The 15,268-nt window shown below is 48.0% G+C and overlaps 1 protein-coding gene across 2 annotated transcripts in view; it reads right to left on the bottom strand.

Moving 5' to 3' along the window:
- Positions 1-15,268, bottom strand: part of FBXO11 (F-box protein 11) — a 501,351-nt gene that overhangs the window by 11,782 nt on the left and 474,301 nt on the right. For both annotated transcript variants that reach the window (XM_078649648.1, XM_078649649.1), the window contains exon 21: positions 13,706-13,814. In XM_078649648.1, the coding sequence (XP_078505774.1) occupies positions 13,706-13,814 (109 nt within the window). The remainder of the gene's footprint in view (positions 1-13,705; positions 13,815-15,268) is intronic.

Raw genomic sequence — 15,268 nt, 5'->3', positions numbered from 1 at the left:
GTTCTACAACGCTTGGAGATAATTGTTCATTTGTTGTTGTTATGAGCTTTAGACATGATATTTAGCTCTTGAAATGATATTCAATCATATATTGACGCACAGGGTTGCCCATCATGTCAATCTTACTGAAATAGTATTTGAATGCGAATGCTTAATGTTTTATTATCTTGATGCTCAGATATACGTTCATTCTGTATTAATTAATCATGCAACTAGGGACAAGGTTTATAATCTAGGAGGACCTTTTTTAGAGTGAAAAATGAGATCTGAATGTAATTCATGAAATGTTATATTGAATATGCTACTTACCAGTATGCATCTGTTCTTGGCATGTAGGGCTGCTAACATTCATATCTAGTGCATAGATCGCCGCCTAGTGTTGGGTCCGGATGATTGCACATTGTTGTCCTGGAAGAGTCTTCGAAGTATCACGAGATAGGTGGCTCCTCCCCTGGACTACAGTGCGCATGGGCATCGACTCCATCCCCAGATTGTTTTTAGCCATTGTGGCAGAGATGGAGTGAAATAGTGTAAAGGATGTCCATGCTAATGATTGAATGCAAGAGAGTATCTGCAGCTGCTATGGGCACCGGGGAGGAGGGCGGGCGATATGAATGTTAGCAGCCCTACATGCCAAGAACAGATGCATACTGGTAAGTAGCATATTCAGTTCGAGGCATGTGGGCTGCTAAATTCATATCTAGTGCATAGAATACATAGCAGTCCCTCCATTAACGGCGGCTGCCCGTGCCAGCTGCAGAAGTCTGAAAGAGTGTCTTGAGAACAGCCTGTCCTACAGCTGCTTGCTGTTTGGAATGCACATCTACACAGTAATGTTTGGTAAATGTGTGTGGTGTAGACCACGTAGCTGCTCTACAAATGTCTTCCAAAGGAATGTTGCCCAGGAAAGCCATGGAGGCCCCCAACTTGCGTGTGGAGTGCGCCCTTGGGGGTATTGTTAAAGTACGTTCAGCTTTTTGATAACAGATTTGAATGCACTTAACAATCCATCTGGCTATTCCTGCTTTGGAAATAGGGTTGCCTTTGTGCTGTGCTGAGAAGGCAACAAAAAGTTGTTGTGTTTTCCTAAAGTGTTGTGTTCTGTCAATGTAGTACATCAACGCCCTCCTAACGTCTAATGTATGAAGCATTCTTTCAGCTACCGTTTGTGGGTTTTGAAAGAATGCGGGCAGGTCAATAGTTTGGTTGATATGAAACTGTGACACCACCTTCGGAAGGAATTTGGGGTTAGTGCGTAGTACTACCCTGTTTGAATGAATTTGTATGAATGGCTCCTGGACTGTGAGCGCTTGCAGCTCACTAACACGTCTGAGCGATGTAATAGCAATGAGGAATGCCACTTTCCACGTGAGGAACTGAAGCTCGCAGGAGTGCAGTGGCTCGAAAGGTGGGCCCATCAGCCTAGTGAGGACCACATTGAGGTTCCACACTGGAGCTGGTGGTGTTCTCGGAGGAATGACTCGTTTCAGTCCCTCTAGGAAGGCTTTAATGGCAGGCACCCTGAAAACAGAGAGATGCTGCCTGTTCTGGAGATAAGCCGCTATGGCGATTAAGTGTATCCGAATGGAAGCGTACGCTAGATTGCATTTGTAAAGATGTAACAAATAGCAGATGATGTTAGGAATGGATGCATCTAGCGGGTTGATATCGTGTTCTGTACAGTAAATGACAAACCGCTTCCATTTTGCTGCATAGCAAGCTCTGGTAGTCGGCTTTCTTGCCTCTCGTATGATATCCATGCATTCCGGAGGCAGGTTGAGGTAGCCAAATTCTAGGACCGCAGGAGCCAGATCGCCAGGTTGAGCTGTTGCGGATCTGGATGCTGAATGTCGCCATGGTTCTGCGTCAAGAGGCTCGGGGAGAGATGCAGCCTTTGATGCGGTACCACGGAAAGTTCTAGAAACGTGGTGTACCATGGTTGGCGTGCCCACGTTGGAGCAACCAGGATGAGCGTCATCGAGTGTTGCTTTAGCTTTTTTGCCACCAGCGGAACGAGAGGCGCTGGGGGAAAAGCGTACGCAAATCTGCCTGACCAGTTCATCTATATCGCATTCCCTTGTGATTCCGGGTGAGGGAACCTGGCGGCAAAGCTTTGGCATTTTGCGTTTTCCTGTGTGGCAAACAGGTCTATCTCTGGATGACCCCACTGCTGGAAGTACGGGTGGAGTACTGATGGATGTATCTCCCACTCGTGCATTTGATGGCTGTATCTGCTGAGCAGATCCGCCATGTGATTGTCCTTGCCCGGGAGGTGTTCTGCCATGAGGAAAATGTTCCTCTGAATAGCCCACTTCCACATGCTCTGAGCCAGATGAGACAGCTGTGGCGAGTGAGTACCTCCCTGCTTCTGGATGTAGTACATGGCTGTCATGTTGTCCGTCCGGATCAACACGACCTTGTTGCACAGATGTACTTTGAAGGACTTAAGCGCCATGAAGATTGCCATCAATTCCAGGTAGTTGATGTGCAACTTCTGTTGCTGGGTGGACCACAGTCCCTGCACCGTGTAGTGGAGCACATGAGCTCCCCACCCTTGGAGAGATGCGTCCGCTGTTAGGATAATCTGTGGCACAGGCTCTTGGAACGCTCGACCCTTGCAAAGGTTGTGTGGATTCCACCAATGCAGAGAGTTGTATGCCCGACCGGTCACCAACACTAGGTCTGTCAGTTGTCCCTGAGCCTGTGTCCACTGATGCGCTAAGCATTCTTGGAGTGGACGCATGTGCAACCTTGCGTGCGGGACTATGAAGATGCAGGAGGCCATCATGCCTATCAACTGCATGAACACTCTCGCTGGTAGGGAGTGTTGTGGTCTGAACCTCTGGATCAGCGACTGAATGTTGTCGATCCTGACCGGGTTTGGCTGAGCCATAGCAGTCAGGGTATTTATTGTCGCACCGAGATACTGCCGCACATGGGCTGGTTGAAGGTGCGACTTTGGGTAGTTTAGCGAGAACCCCAGACTGTGGAGGAGGTGAATGGTGTGGGACATGTCCGCGGCGCACTGCCGTTCCGACTTTGCTTGAACGAGCCAGTCGTCTAGGTAAGGGTAGACATGTATGTTCTGCCTCCTGAGGTGCGCCGCAACTGTCGCCAGACACTTTGTAAATACTCTGGGGGCAGTGGTCACTCCGAAGGGTAGGACCTTGAACTGATAGTGCCTGTTTTGAATGGTAAACCTGAGGTATTTTCTGTGCGATGGGTGGAGTGGTATGTGGAAATAAGCATCCTTGAGGTCCAAGGTTGCTAGGAAGTCCCCTTGGTTCAGCAGGGGAAGAATCTGCTGCAGTGTAAGCATGTGAAAGTGTTCTGACAGTATATACAGGTTGAGGGGGCGTAGATCCAGAATGGGCCTGAGGGATCCGTCCTTTTTTGGGATAAGGAAGTACAGGGAATAGACCCCTGTGCCTTCCTCCTCCACCGGTACGAGCTCGATTGCGCCTTTTTGCAGCATCACCACAACTTCCTGCTGCAATAAGTGCAAGTGCTCTGCTGACATAGGACGTTGTCTGGGGGGAATGGTGGGTGGAGTAGATGTTAACTCCAAACAATAGCCGTACTGGATAAGCTGTCTTACCCACCTGTCTGTGGTGATGGATGTCCAGACTGGCAGGAACTGCTGGAGTCTCCCCCCGACAGGTGTTGGATGGTCGGGGGGCAGTGACAGAGAGTCACTGTTTGTTGGCGGCAGAGGAACGGGAGTTGTTGTTTCCTGTGCCTATGCCCTTGGCACTGTTACCTCTGTAACCCCCTCTACCCTGCTTGGGGTACGAGGATTGTGCACCACCTTTCGTGAATTGTGTCTGTTGACCCAAGTGTCCTCTGGTAACACCACGTGCTCCTGAGCGACGAAAAGTGCTCCCCCTAAATTGTTGAGACTGGAGCGCCCCCATGGATTTAGCGGTCTCATTGTCCTTTTTAATTTTTTCGAGGGTGGTGTCAACATCTGGGCCAAACAGTCTGTCAGGATTAACGGGCTGGTTGAGTATTGTTGTTTGAATGTCAGGTTTAAATCCTGATATGCGAAGCCATGCCTGTCGCCTTAACATGACGCTAGTGTTAATCGCCCTAGCCGCTGTATCAGCCACATCAAGTGCACACTTTATTGCGGCGTTTGAGATGAGCTTTCCCTCTTGTATGAGCATTTCGGCTGCCTCCTTAAACTCATCAGGTAGGTGTTGAAGGAGCTGTTCTAGGGTGTCGTAATGCGCTCTATCGTATCGTGCCAATAGTGCCTGTGTGTTTGATATACGCCAGATATTGGCAGCCTGCGCAGCAACTCTTTTGCCCGATGCCTCAAGCACTTTTGACTCCTTGTCTGGGGGAGGAGCTTCACCCGTAGTTTGGGAGTTTGCCCTCTTGCGGGCATTGGCGACCACCAGCGAATCCAGAGGCAACTGTCCCTGAATATATGCAGGGTCACCAGGTGCTGGCCTGTATTTCTTTTCGATACGTGGGTTTACCACTCTCGCCCTGGTAGGTTCCTTAAAGATCTCTGGGGCATGCTTAAGGACACCTTTTAGCATAGGAAGTGTCTTAACTGTTCCTTCTGAGACAGAGAAAGTGTCAAACAAAAAATCTTCCTCCACCGGGTCAGCATGCATGTCCACAGCATGATTTGCAGCTGCCCTCTCTATCAAAGCATTAAATGCTGCTGAATCCTCAGTTGGTGATGTACGTGCACCAAAACCCTGTGGGTCCTGTGCCACCTGATGTCCTCCTTGGTCACCAGTGTCGTCATGAGTCCTGTTGACCATCAGGGTCATTGGCAGCTGGGAAATTGTACTGGTCATATTGGTTATCATCCTCTCCCCCTGACTGGTTGGGGGAAGGTGATGGACTCCTCCTTGGTGGTGGCTGAATAGGTTCAACAAGGGCAGGAATGTCCTGGGCCACCCTCTTCTTTTTTAGTGGAATGACATAGGATTCCAATGGTTGGGAAGTGATCCTTCTTTTATAGAGGGTCAATTTCCCTGTTTCGGCATCGATGTAATGCTCAGATTGGTCTTCTGAGGCATTCGTCGGCCCCGATCTGGGTGCAAACGCCTTTGGTGCCACCTTAGGTGGCAGAGTGTAGAGAAGCTTGGTCGAAGTCTTTGCAGGTGTGTCCACAGGTTTCGGAGCCGACGGCGTGGGAGCCGTTGACGTAAAAGTCTTCTCCCGAATACGTTTGAGGGAGTCGGTGACCTGTTTTGTGAACGAGGCGGAGGGTTTGTTACCCGACGCCCGATGTTCGGTAGCGTCGGAGGCGCTTGGTGTTGACGAGTGTGCTGCCGACGAATCCTCTGCTCCAACGGCCCCTGGCTCCGTCGTAGGCTTAGGCGCCGACGCAGACCCGGCATCCGTGTGCCGATGCGTTGTGCCTCCGGCCTTCGGATCATGGCTTTTAGTTGACTTCGATTCGACTGTGCGTTTACTTGTGGGCGCCGCAGCTTTGTCCGAAGCCGCGTCAACAGCCTTAGTGGAACGTGCCGGAGCGACCGTGCTAGAGACGTGATGGACAACCTTCTTAGAGGACGGCTCCTTGGCCACCTTCTGCTGCGCTGTCGACTCGACAGTTTTCTTCGACTTCGGAGGGCGACGGAGTCGATGAGGGAGCAGGCTTTGAAATTTTTGTTGGGACGTCGGCCATTGTAGGTGTTGTCGATTCCGAAGGTTTCGGTTTCGTTTTTGGCGGGACGTCGGCCATCTTTGGTGTAGTCGATTCCGAAGGTTTCGGTTTCGATACGCGCAATGGCGGCTCCGCTGGAGTGGCCGTGGCCGGGCCAGAAGGCGGGGCCGGGGATAGCGGTGCAGGGTCGTGGGTAAGGCCGAGTGGCGATCCCGTGACCTGAGCCTGAGTCATGTAACTTTTGGGGCATAGCTCTTCCTCTGAGCTATCTTCCGCGGCCCCATAAACTTCTTTGTCGTCCCCTACCTCCTCGACGTATACAAGGTCTTGGCCCAGTCCTTCGACGTGTTCTTCGGGATCGGCCTGGACCTCCGTCGACGGGGGTGAAATCTGAAGATGATGGCTTTGGCCTTCCTCTGCGGGGTCGTCGAATATATCGTCGGGTGCCGGAGCCGCTCGCTGGGCCTCAAGGCGCACCGCGCGCCGAAGCTTGAGCGTTTTCTTGGACCTGAACTTAGAGCAGGCCATGCAGTTGTCCTCGTTGTGGTCCGGCGAGAGGCATTTATTACAGACTGGATGCACGTCGATATGTGGATATTTGGATCCACAGACGGGGCAGAACTTGAACGGACTCCGCTCCATGATAAGTTCGTCGGGCTCTTGCTGCGACGAGAGGGCCTCGATGTCCGAAGAGTTACTCGACTCCGCAGAATTCCGACCCGAAGAGTCAGATGATGCTCGAGACCGCACGCGAACAATACCGACGCAGGTAACGAAGGCCTTTTGGCCTTAAGAAGAGACTTTTACGATTCCGACACGGAGACGTCGAAATCACATCCGAACCCAATGGCGGAAAAAAACAATCTGGGGATGGAGTCGATGCCCATGCCCACTGTAGTCCAGGGGAGGAGCCACCTATCTCGTGATACTTCGAAGACTCTTCCAGGACAACAATGTGCAATCATCCGGACCCAACACTAGGCGGCGATCTATGCACTAGATATGAATTTAGCAGCCCACATGCCTCGAACTTTGTGTTTTAATTTGTTTACATATTAGATAATGAATTGTTATTTATTTTCTTTTTGTTGTTTATTATGTATTTCAGAAATGTGGCTCCTGAAGAAGGCGTTTTATTAAACGCCGAAACGTGCGTCGAATACATTAATTGCCACATTCCTTGCTAATTGTTTTTAACTGATTTCCTTGTAATTTTGTTTTTATGGTTTGACCTTCACTGTATATTTATTTATGCATGTATTATGTTCAATATGAATCATGATCTCATTTATATTTTAATATAATTGTTTATTAAACAGTATATGGTTTTATTTTAGAGTGTGCTCCTTTATGTCCTCCAGTCTACACTTGTTCCCTATGCTTATGTTGTGATTGCCTAGGAATTGATACACATAGGCTATCTGCTTTCATACACACATGAGACTTTGTTGTGGCATACAATGTTAATTACATTGCAGTAGTCGAGGCAAGACATGATCAGAGAGCAGTTTCTAGGAATAAAAGAATTTGTCAGAGAACTGATAGTTGGAAACCGCATTTATTCAAAAGAGAGTTGGGCAAAATGTAAAAGTTGAGCTCTTCACACCAGTTTGTCATCATTCCCCAGGGCTTTTGGCTAAAAGACTGGTGTTACCTTATGCTTAGCAATACCAAGTTTCCCAACACTGTATCTTTCATATATCCATTCCCAGTTTTCAAGCTGGGAATCTCATGAAAAATTAAAGACTAAAGGCCTCATCAATGTTGGTTTAGTAGTACCTCCACCTCAATTTGAAACAACCCAAACTTCAGACAATGAGGTGCAAGTGCTAAACTCTCCTAATCCCCACAAAGGCCCCCAATGCTCAGATGGCTGCATGTCATATGTGTAAGATTCCCGAAGAAGAGTTCCGTTCTAACTTCTTTGTGACCATATCCTGATACTTTTCTATTCTACCCTGGAGCCAGCCATATCTTCAGCTTTCAGAAAAGTACAAATAATTTTTAGGGAAATTTTCTGGGAAAGCTCAACTTTCTGAACCAGGAAGACCTTTCCTTTGCCACCAACGTTCATCACGACGGACTGAGAAAATCTCGTTTCAAGCCATGACCCAACTGCAGGCAAAAAAATATATATGCATATGGTCCACATGAGCAATGTTTTTGCCACAGTCTACAGCAGAAGCCTTCACCTTGTGACATTTGTCTAAGTGTCTGAAGAATCAGGAGAGGAGGCTTGCACTGTAGGTACTTGAGAAACCGAAATACCCTCCCTGCTATGGTGGAATAGTCCCCGGTCTAGAGAAGAGTCTATTAAAACTCCTCCACCAGGATCTTTCATGAAGGCAGTACCAAAAAAGAAAATTCAGAGTTTCTCAAACTGCATTTGAATACTAACGCACCTGTAGCCACCTCTTCACAGAAAGAAATTGTAGATTCTTCAACAAAACACTCCAGGAAGGCGAGCACCATCTTGCCACAGTCGTGGACAACAATATTGTTAACTGGGTCAACCTTCATTGACAACCATAAGGATATCATCCAAGACCTTTGCCTTGTCATGGAGGGTGATGTTGGCGACAGTCTTCAGCAACAGTGCCAAAGACATCTATCATTCTACCACCTATAGTGACACAGTCGATGATGGCCCATCACGCTTGCTTGACACTCCTGTGGGGAGTGGTCATAACCCTGTCTCAGAAGTCCTAATTCCACCGAAAACAGTTTGTGGAATTCTTCTTTGGTGGAGCACATCAGGCAACCCAGCTAGGGAGGGGGGGGCAGGAGGGGGGGGGGCAGGAGGGGGGGGGGCAGGAGGGGGGGGCCGGAGGGGGGGGGGCGGGGAGGGGGGGGCAGGACGGGGGGGGGTGACAAACCTGGTAGTTTACCATGGATACTTGCATAGCTAATTGCCCAACTGTCCTGGTACCAAATGGGCCTCAGGGGTGGTATCTCCTTGGTCTGGGGGAAGCCAGGGTTGCAAATAAAAGGCTTTGAAGCCCCTGGTATTGGTATGCTAAATTACTAGCCATCCTCCTGGAGGCAACAAAGCCTCTGCAGAAGGTATTGTTTCTGGCCTCAGTGGGGTCAGAAACATGTCTGTGGTGACAGGCTAGGCGAGACCAGTCAGCCAGCACACTTGATAGTGGTAGGTTTTCAGGGGGCACCTCTAAGGTGCATGTCATAATAAATCTTTTACTGGCATCAGTACAGATTTATCAAGACAAGGTGTTTGATACCAAACACCATAAATTTCAGTGAATCCATCATGTAGCTGGGGAACTTGTAATGACCAGTACATGTATACTTAAGATGGCGTCCCTGTTCACTTGTACAATCTAATAATTGAACTAGACAGCACAGAGGCATATTTGCTCTTGCAGATATGCCCTCACACTTAATATAATGCACCCTGCCTTAGGGCTACAAGACAAGGCCTGCTTTGGAGGTGACTTACACATATTCCATGCAGTGACTTTGGTATGGCACACACAGTGGATGTGCTATGTCTTGTTTTCACTCATGGGTTTGCACTATGACACTCAGTTTGCAATGGCAGGCTGCATGCAATTTGTATGGGGGTCCCTTAGGGTGGCATAACATATGCTGCAGACCTTAGGGCTCTTTGGTACATCATGCCCTACACCAGGAGTACCACTTACTAGAGACTTACATGGGTGCCAAAGTGTGTCAATTAGAACATTTTACCGTGTTTTAGGGAAAGAGCACTGACCCTGGTTAGCAGAGACCAGGTGCACATCAGTTGAAAAACATGTTATGTTATTTAAGTTTATAGAGCGCCTGGTTACACTGACCCAGTGTGTCCCCGCACTAAGGTGGCAGCCATGCACCAAAGTCACAAAAAAAAAAAATCAAATAACACACTAGATTAACCTACGGGGAATAGAAAGGTCTTCAGACCTTCACAAAAGAGATTCTGATTCCTCCAGTCTGAGTTTCTGAGGAAGGGTGTTCCACAACCGGGCTGCCACATATTGAAACGAGCGGCCACCCATCATAGCTCTCCTGATCTAAGGGATATGCACCATCCCTCTCAGCAGTCCAGTAGGTGCATACGGAGTAAGGAGGTTGTGTAAGTACACAGGTCCCTTTTTCTGTAGGATCCGGTGGCTCACACACATAGCCTTGAACTTCACTCTCTCCCTAATAGGAAGCCAGTGAAGGGATGCCAGCGCTTTCTTAGCAGACGCTCTCCTAGGTAACATAAGAACAAGCTTGCCGCTGCATTCTGGATAACCTGCAATCTCCGAATGCACTTGTCAGTTGCGCCCAAATACAGGAGAATGCAATAGTCCAGGCGCAAGATCACCAGGGCGTGCACCATGATGTTTCTGGATGCAGTGGGGAGAATATCTAGGGTCTTCCATAGACCTCGTAGGATGCCAAAACACACCTCTGTCACCCGCCTGGTGGGATAGTCGAAGGACAGTTTGTTATCCACCCATACACCAAGATTTTTTGCTTGTTCACACGGTGTCGAGGTAGGGCCCAACGTCTGGGGCCACCATGCCGATGTCCAGACAGATGGAACCTTCCCTATTATCAGTACCTCGGTCTTAGTACCGTTGAGCTTTTGTCAATTTCTTTCCATCCACTCGGCTAGTTCTTGCAGGCACTGCATAAAGTTGACGGCCGCATCAGACCAGGCCGGCCTGAGTCAGGGAGACCACTAGCTGAGTGTCATCGGCGTAGGTCAGGGCGTTAATCCCAAACTTATCCGCTACTTTTGCCTGGGGGGGGGGGGGGAGAAGAGACAAAGATTGAACAAAGTAGGACTCAGGGTAGAACGCTGCGGCACCCCCTGCATCAGCTTGATGTTCCTCGAATAGTGGGCTCCTTGCATAACTTGGAAGCTGCGCTCGGTCAGAAAAGATTCCAGCCATTTCAGAGCCCCATCAACAACACCACCTCTCTTCATTGCTTGCAGCAAGGTATGGTAGGCGACCGTATCAAACGCGGCACTTGGGTCTAACAAAATGAGTGCCGCTGTTTGTCCGTCGTCCACATGTTTCCGAATGATCTCGGTGGAATACAGTAGTCCCGACTCCGTACCAGTGGCAAAAAAAGTAGTGATACCATAACAAAAAGGGGTGTTTTCCTACAGTGGTCGGACGACACTGAACTACAGCCCGGACCCACACCAGGAAGCTTGGAATATTCATCAAAAGCAAACTGGACATGACCGCACAGGTCAACTCAGTCACTGCATCCTGCTTACAAACCCAGAAGATTTTCAAATGACTCCCAAGCAAAAAAAAAAAGGGGGGTCTCTAATGCCCTAGTTACTATCAAGTTGGACAACAGAAACACCCTTTACATCAGGATCACCATGCAACACACTAGAGGACTACAAACCATCCAGAACTCTGCAGCCAGAGTTCTCTTTAACCTCCCACACGGAACTCCCATTACACCGCACTTCACGGCGATCCACTGACTCACAATACACAAATGCACTCATTTCAAACTCCTCACACACATTCAAGACACTACACAACTTAGGCCCCACCTTCCTGAACAGTCTCATGTCCTTCTACCAACCACCTAGACATCTCTGATCCACAGGACTCCTACTCGCACACATCCCATGCATACTAAGAATCAGATCAGGATGACAGGCGTTCTTACATCACTCCTAAAGAGTGGAATGGCCTCCAGTCTCCATTCTGTTGCAAGATGCTGAAGACCTGCCTATTCAAGTACCATAGGCGGGGCTAGGCATATACCTGCTGAGCAGCAGGATGCCCTCGTGAGTGATAGTGTGCTGTACACATACCCATAACAGAGGCCTAGGTCTACCCCTATGAGAGGACCTGGACTTGTCCTGTGACGGTGCACCGTGCGTGCCCTCATTGACAGACTATTGTGCCTGTCGGGGGTTTTGAACATAGGTGGTGCCGAAAATGAATAGCATCACTACACATTTTCTATTTAGATCACCAAGGTTGAGGCCCCTACTTGCCCACCCCCATGTAACCATTTGCTTCTTTGTTTGCCCAGCGACATCTCAAGTGCGTGTCAGATGTGGCTGTGTTTAGCCAATGTAGCATATGCATGGTGTGTGAATGTAGAGTAATGAGGCCAGAGGGATCTATTCAGGATACCACTGGCCTGGTGTAGCAATAGATGGAGGTTGGGGAATGTGCTTCCAGACAGTGGAAGTGCACTGCTTACATTACCTGCAGCTGGAGGAAGGAGACCCAGACACAAGCAAGGGGAGGCGAGCCAGGACTCCTCTAGATATTCTATGAGACCTTTTGGTAAGCAAGGAGCTTTTGATTAGTCTCTGAGCACTGCCTTGTGGTGGATGGTAGAGGTGGAGCTGTAGACTGTTAAGAAACGTGAGGAAGACTCTAGGTGATGCCTACTCTTTTGCCTTTCCATTATTTAATTCTTCTGCTGGGAGGATGACAGCCAGGCACCGAAACTTCATTGCTCTTTGTGCCTCTGTGTGTGCCATAAGATACTCCTAGTGGGGCCTGCTGCATGAAACCTCACTACACAACAAGAACAACTTAGGATGGACACTCGAAAGAAGAACTAACTCACACAGCTCTGTAAATTGTGTATAAAAGTGTCACCCTCAAACTAGCGAGTTCTCCTCAGCGTTCTTGGGCTGCTTACAACCAAGAGCTGGTGTCTGCCTGACCGCCAGCCTCACATCGATGAGAGAGTCATCACTTGAAATCTTGATTTCCTGCTGGAGGAGTTGTGTCAAGACTTCATGTCTGCTGAAGGAAGGTGCTTACCTTGCACTGTAGGTGGAGGGAAACTTCAGAAAAAACTGAGGTCCATCATGTCCCCGTTAGATGTCTAGGAAGAAGCAGACTGGCTGAGAGTAATCTGGAAGGACCTTGATGCCGTTGGGCCTGCAGACATTCATTACGGTTCTTGATTACGAAAAGGCTAGTCAGGGCCAAGATTGCAAAACTACTGAAGGCCTGAGCGCAGTTGCAGCTTCACAATTACTGAAGTCCCAGATGGGGTAGCATCTGCAGAACGGGCAGCCTGAATATGGGCTAAAGCTGCTGATTTCACAGGACCTCCCCCACTTTAATAGCACTTACCCAGGATCTAGTGGAGACTCTACCACTTTAGAACTGTCGATCACCAAGCTACGGACTGCACCTGTTGCGGCTGGGACCACAACCATCCAAGTCACCACAGCTGGGTCCTAGACCACCTGGGACCTAGCACACTAACTGCAAGAAGAAAGCTGAGCAGACACACTGCATGCACCCAGGCCGCCAGTTAGCAACTGAGATCGCCCAGTTCTGTGCAACTTCCACTAGGACTGAACTCTTATGGCCATGAAAGGGTAAGATAAACACTGAGTGCATATTTTGAACTATAGGAGATTGAGATTGTACAAGAGCCAAATTAATACTACTCCTGATTTTCCTTGGAGCAAAAGCGGTTGGGGTGGGCGGTGGATCAGATGGGATGAAGGGGAGACAATGTAACTTGGGTAGATCTAAGCGAGGAGGTGCTGAAGAATCAGGGTGGGTGAAAGGACCCAGACTTGCTAATTACTTATGTTGCAGTGTAGTATTATGGTCACCTCTGTGATTGTTGTATTTTCTTTCGTACAAAAGCAAGCACTGTGCTGGACATTCATTATATTAGGTCTGTTGAGCTCTAAACTCTAGCACCCCCACACTATCTCCCTGAGAAGAGAGACTGCTCACCTTCAGAATTAAGTGCAGAGGGGGTTGTACTTGGCCCAGTTTGCAGAGCCATAGTAGGACAGACCCAGGGACATCATTGGCAAACAATCTCAGTCCCCACAGTCGAGGCACCCCCCTCCCCGGGCAGTGCCTGACTATTATCAATCCTTTTACCATATTCTTCATGCATACGCTTCTTAAAAGTCCAAGAAGCTTAAGTGTATAATTAATCTTAGCACGGTGTAAGAAAATGTGGTGGTCAAGTCATGTAACAGTAAAGTTTCAGGAATTACCAAATATTTCAATAGGCCTGTACATTTACATAATCCGTATACCTTGTGGCTCTCACACAAAGTAAAAAGGATCTAGTATTTGGTCACATTACCTGTAGAAGTCATGCATTGGATAGCTGGTATAACTTGAGATCTTATAGAGACACTGCCCCCTAGTGACTGCCTTTTCTATGGCATCTTGATTGTTCATTATTTTGTTATCTGTAGAAAAATGAAAAGGAAAATCTAAACACCTTATCTTATTGGTACATCTTCAAATGCTCAGTATTAAAGGAGAACAACATGTATACACTTCAAGCGGTCTATATTAAAAGATTACTAGCTAGTTCCAGAATGCTGGTTACTAGAGATTACAAAGGGTTGATAATCTGTTCTCTTGACAACACTTAAATACACTGCGTTTACATTATATCCTCTACACAATATCAGGACCATACACCTGCGTTTGAGAAAAGCAGGTAAGACCTTCCATAGAAATTAGTGCCCATGCTTTGGTCACTAATGGTATGCTCCTTCCAGGCTTACAAATGATTGTCTCAAGTCCTACACAGCAGTGGTAATGATTTAATAAAATGCAGTTAAACATTTGATATCAAGAACTCATTAAAGAACCATGATCAAGTTGGAACTGTAGCTCAACCAATGAAAGGGAAATGCCAACACAAAACAAATTAATCATTTTTTTCTTGAAGTGCTACTTTTATAGATCTTAACTGCCAAACTTGGCACAAATGTGAAAACACACCCCACCTAGGCATAACTAGTGGCTCAGGCTTATGTTCACTTAAGTGCCTAAAATCTTGCTAAACATTTTAAAACGAACTATCATTGCAAAACAGTCTGGTTGTGGGAGTGCCCTACTGCCAAATCTCTTGTAGCACATACTGTACTTTCACTTGTGGCATAAGAGTCCCCGGGTTCTTCTTTACTCCCAGACTGCTCCAAGATACCCCTGGGCAAAATAAAAGATAGCTCTTTAAAATTCATTTAATTTCTCCTTGTTTCCACAGATGTGGTATGGTGTTCATTAAGGGGTGTAAAACTACCTACCCAGTACAACGTAAAATTTGCAGGCAATTCTAATTTTGCTCAATACCAAAACATTGATGTGGAGCCTCGTCTCCAGTTACATAGAGTGGATGGAGTGTGATCTTGGTGGTATGCTCTACAGCTAAAGGGGTACAAAAGGGGGTGGTGATGGACGGAGCATCCAAACCAATCAAACACTCACACCCAGTCAAAAGATCTGGGTTTAATCCATCACCGTTATTAAGCCCACTCTGCCACCCCAGTTCAGACATGGCTATATGCAAATCAGTCTGACCCTGTGCCTCATGTGAACAGTCCAGCCCGAACTGCCAAGCCATGCCTTCCCTGGACCGGAAACAAGCTTCTGAGGACCGGTTTCTGGCATTACAGCCGTCTTCAGCCCGGCTTGCTTGAATCCAGTGGCAAAGTGAGCAAGGGACTCACGTCTGAGCATACCCTGCCACACTTATGGCGGCCAAAAGCGGTACAAAAGGGGGTGGTGATGGACGGAGCATCCGAACCAATCAAACACTCACGCCCAGTCAAAAGATCTGGGTTTAATTCATCACCGTTCTTTAGCCTACAGCTAAAGGGGGCAACATCCATTAACAGTGAGTGGATGGGAA

The sequence above is a fragment of the Lissotriton helveticus genome, chromosome 6 (genome assembly GCF_964261635.1).
Source record: "Lissotriton helveticus chromosome 6, aLisHel1.1, whole genome shotgun sequence".
NCBI lineage: Eukaryota > Metazoa > Chordata > Amphibia > Caudata > Salamandridae > Lissotriton > Lissotriton helveticus.
Note: the sequence above shows the minus strand (reverse complement) of the source record. Positions and strands in the feature narration are given on the sequence as shown.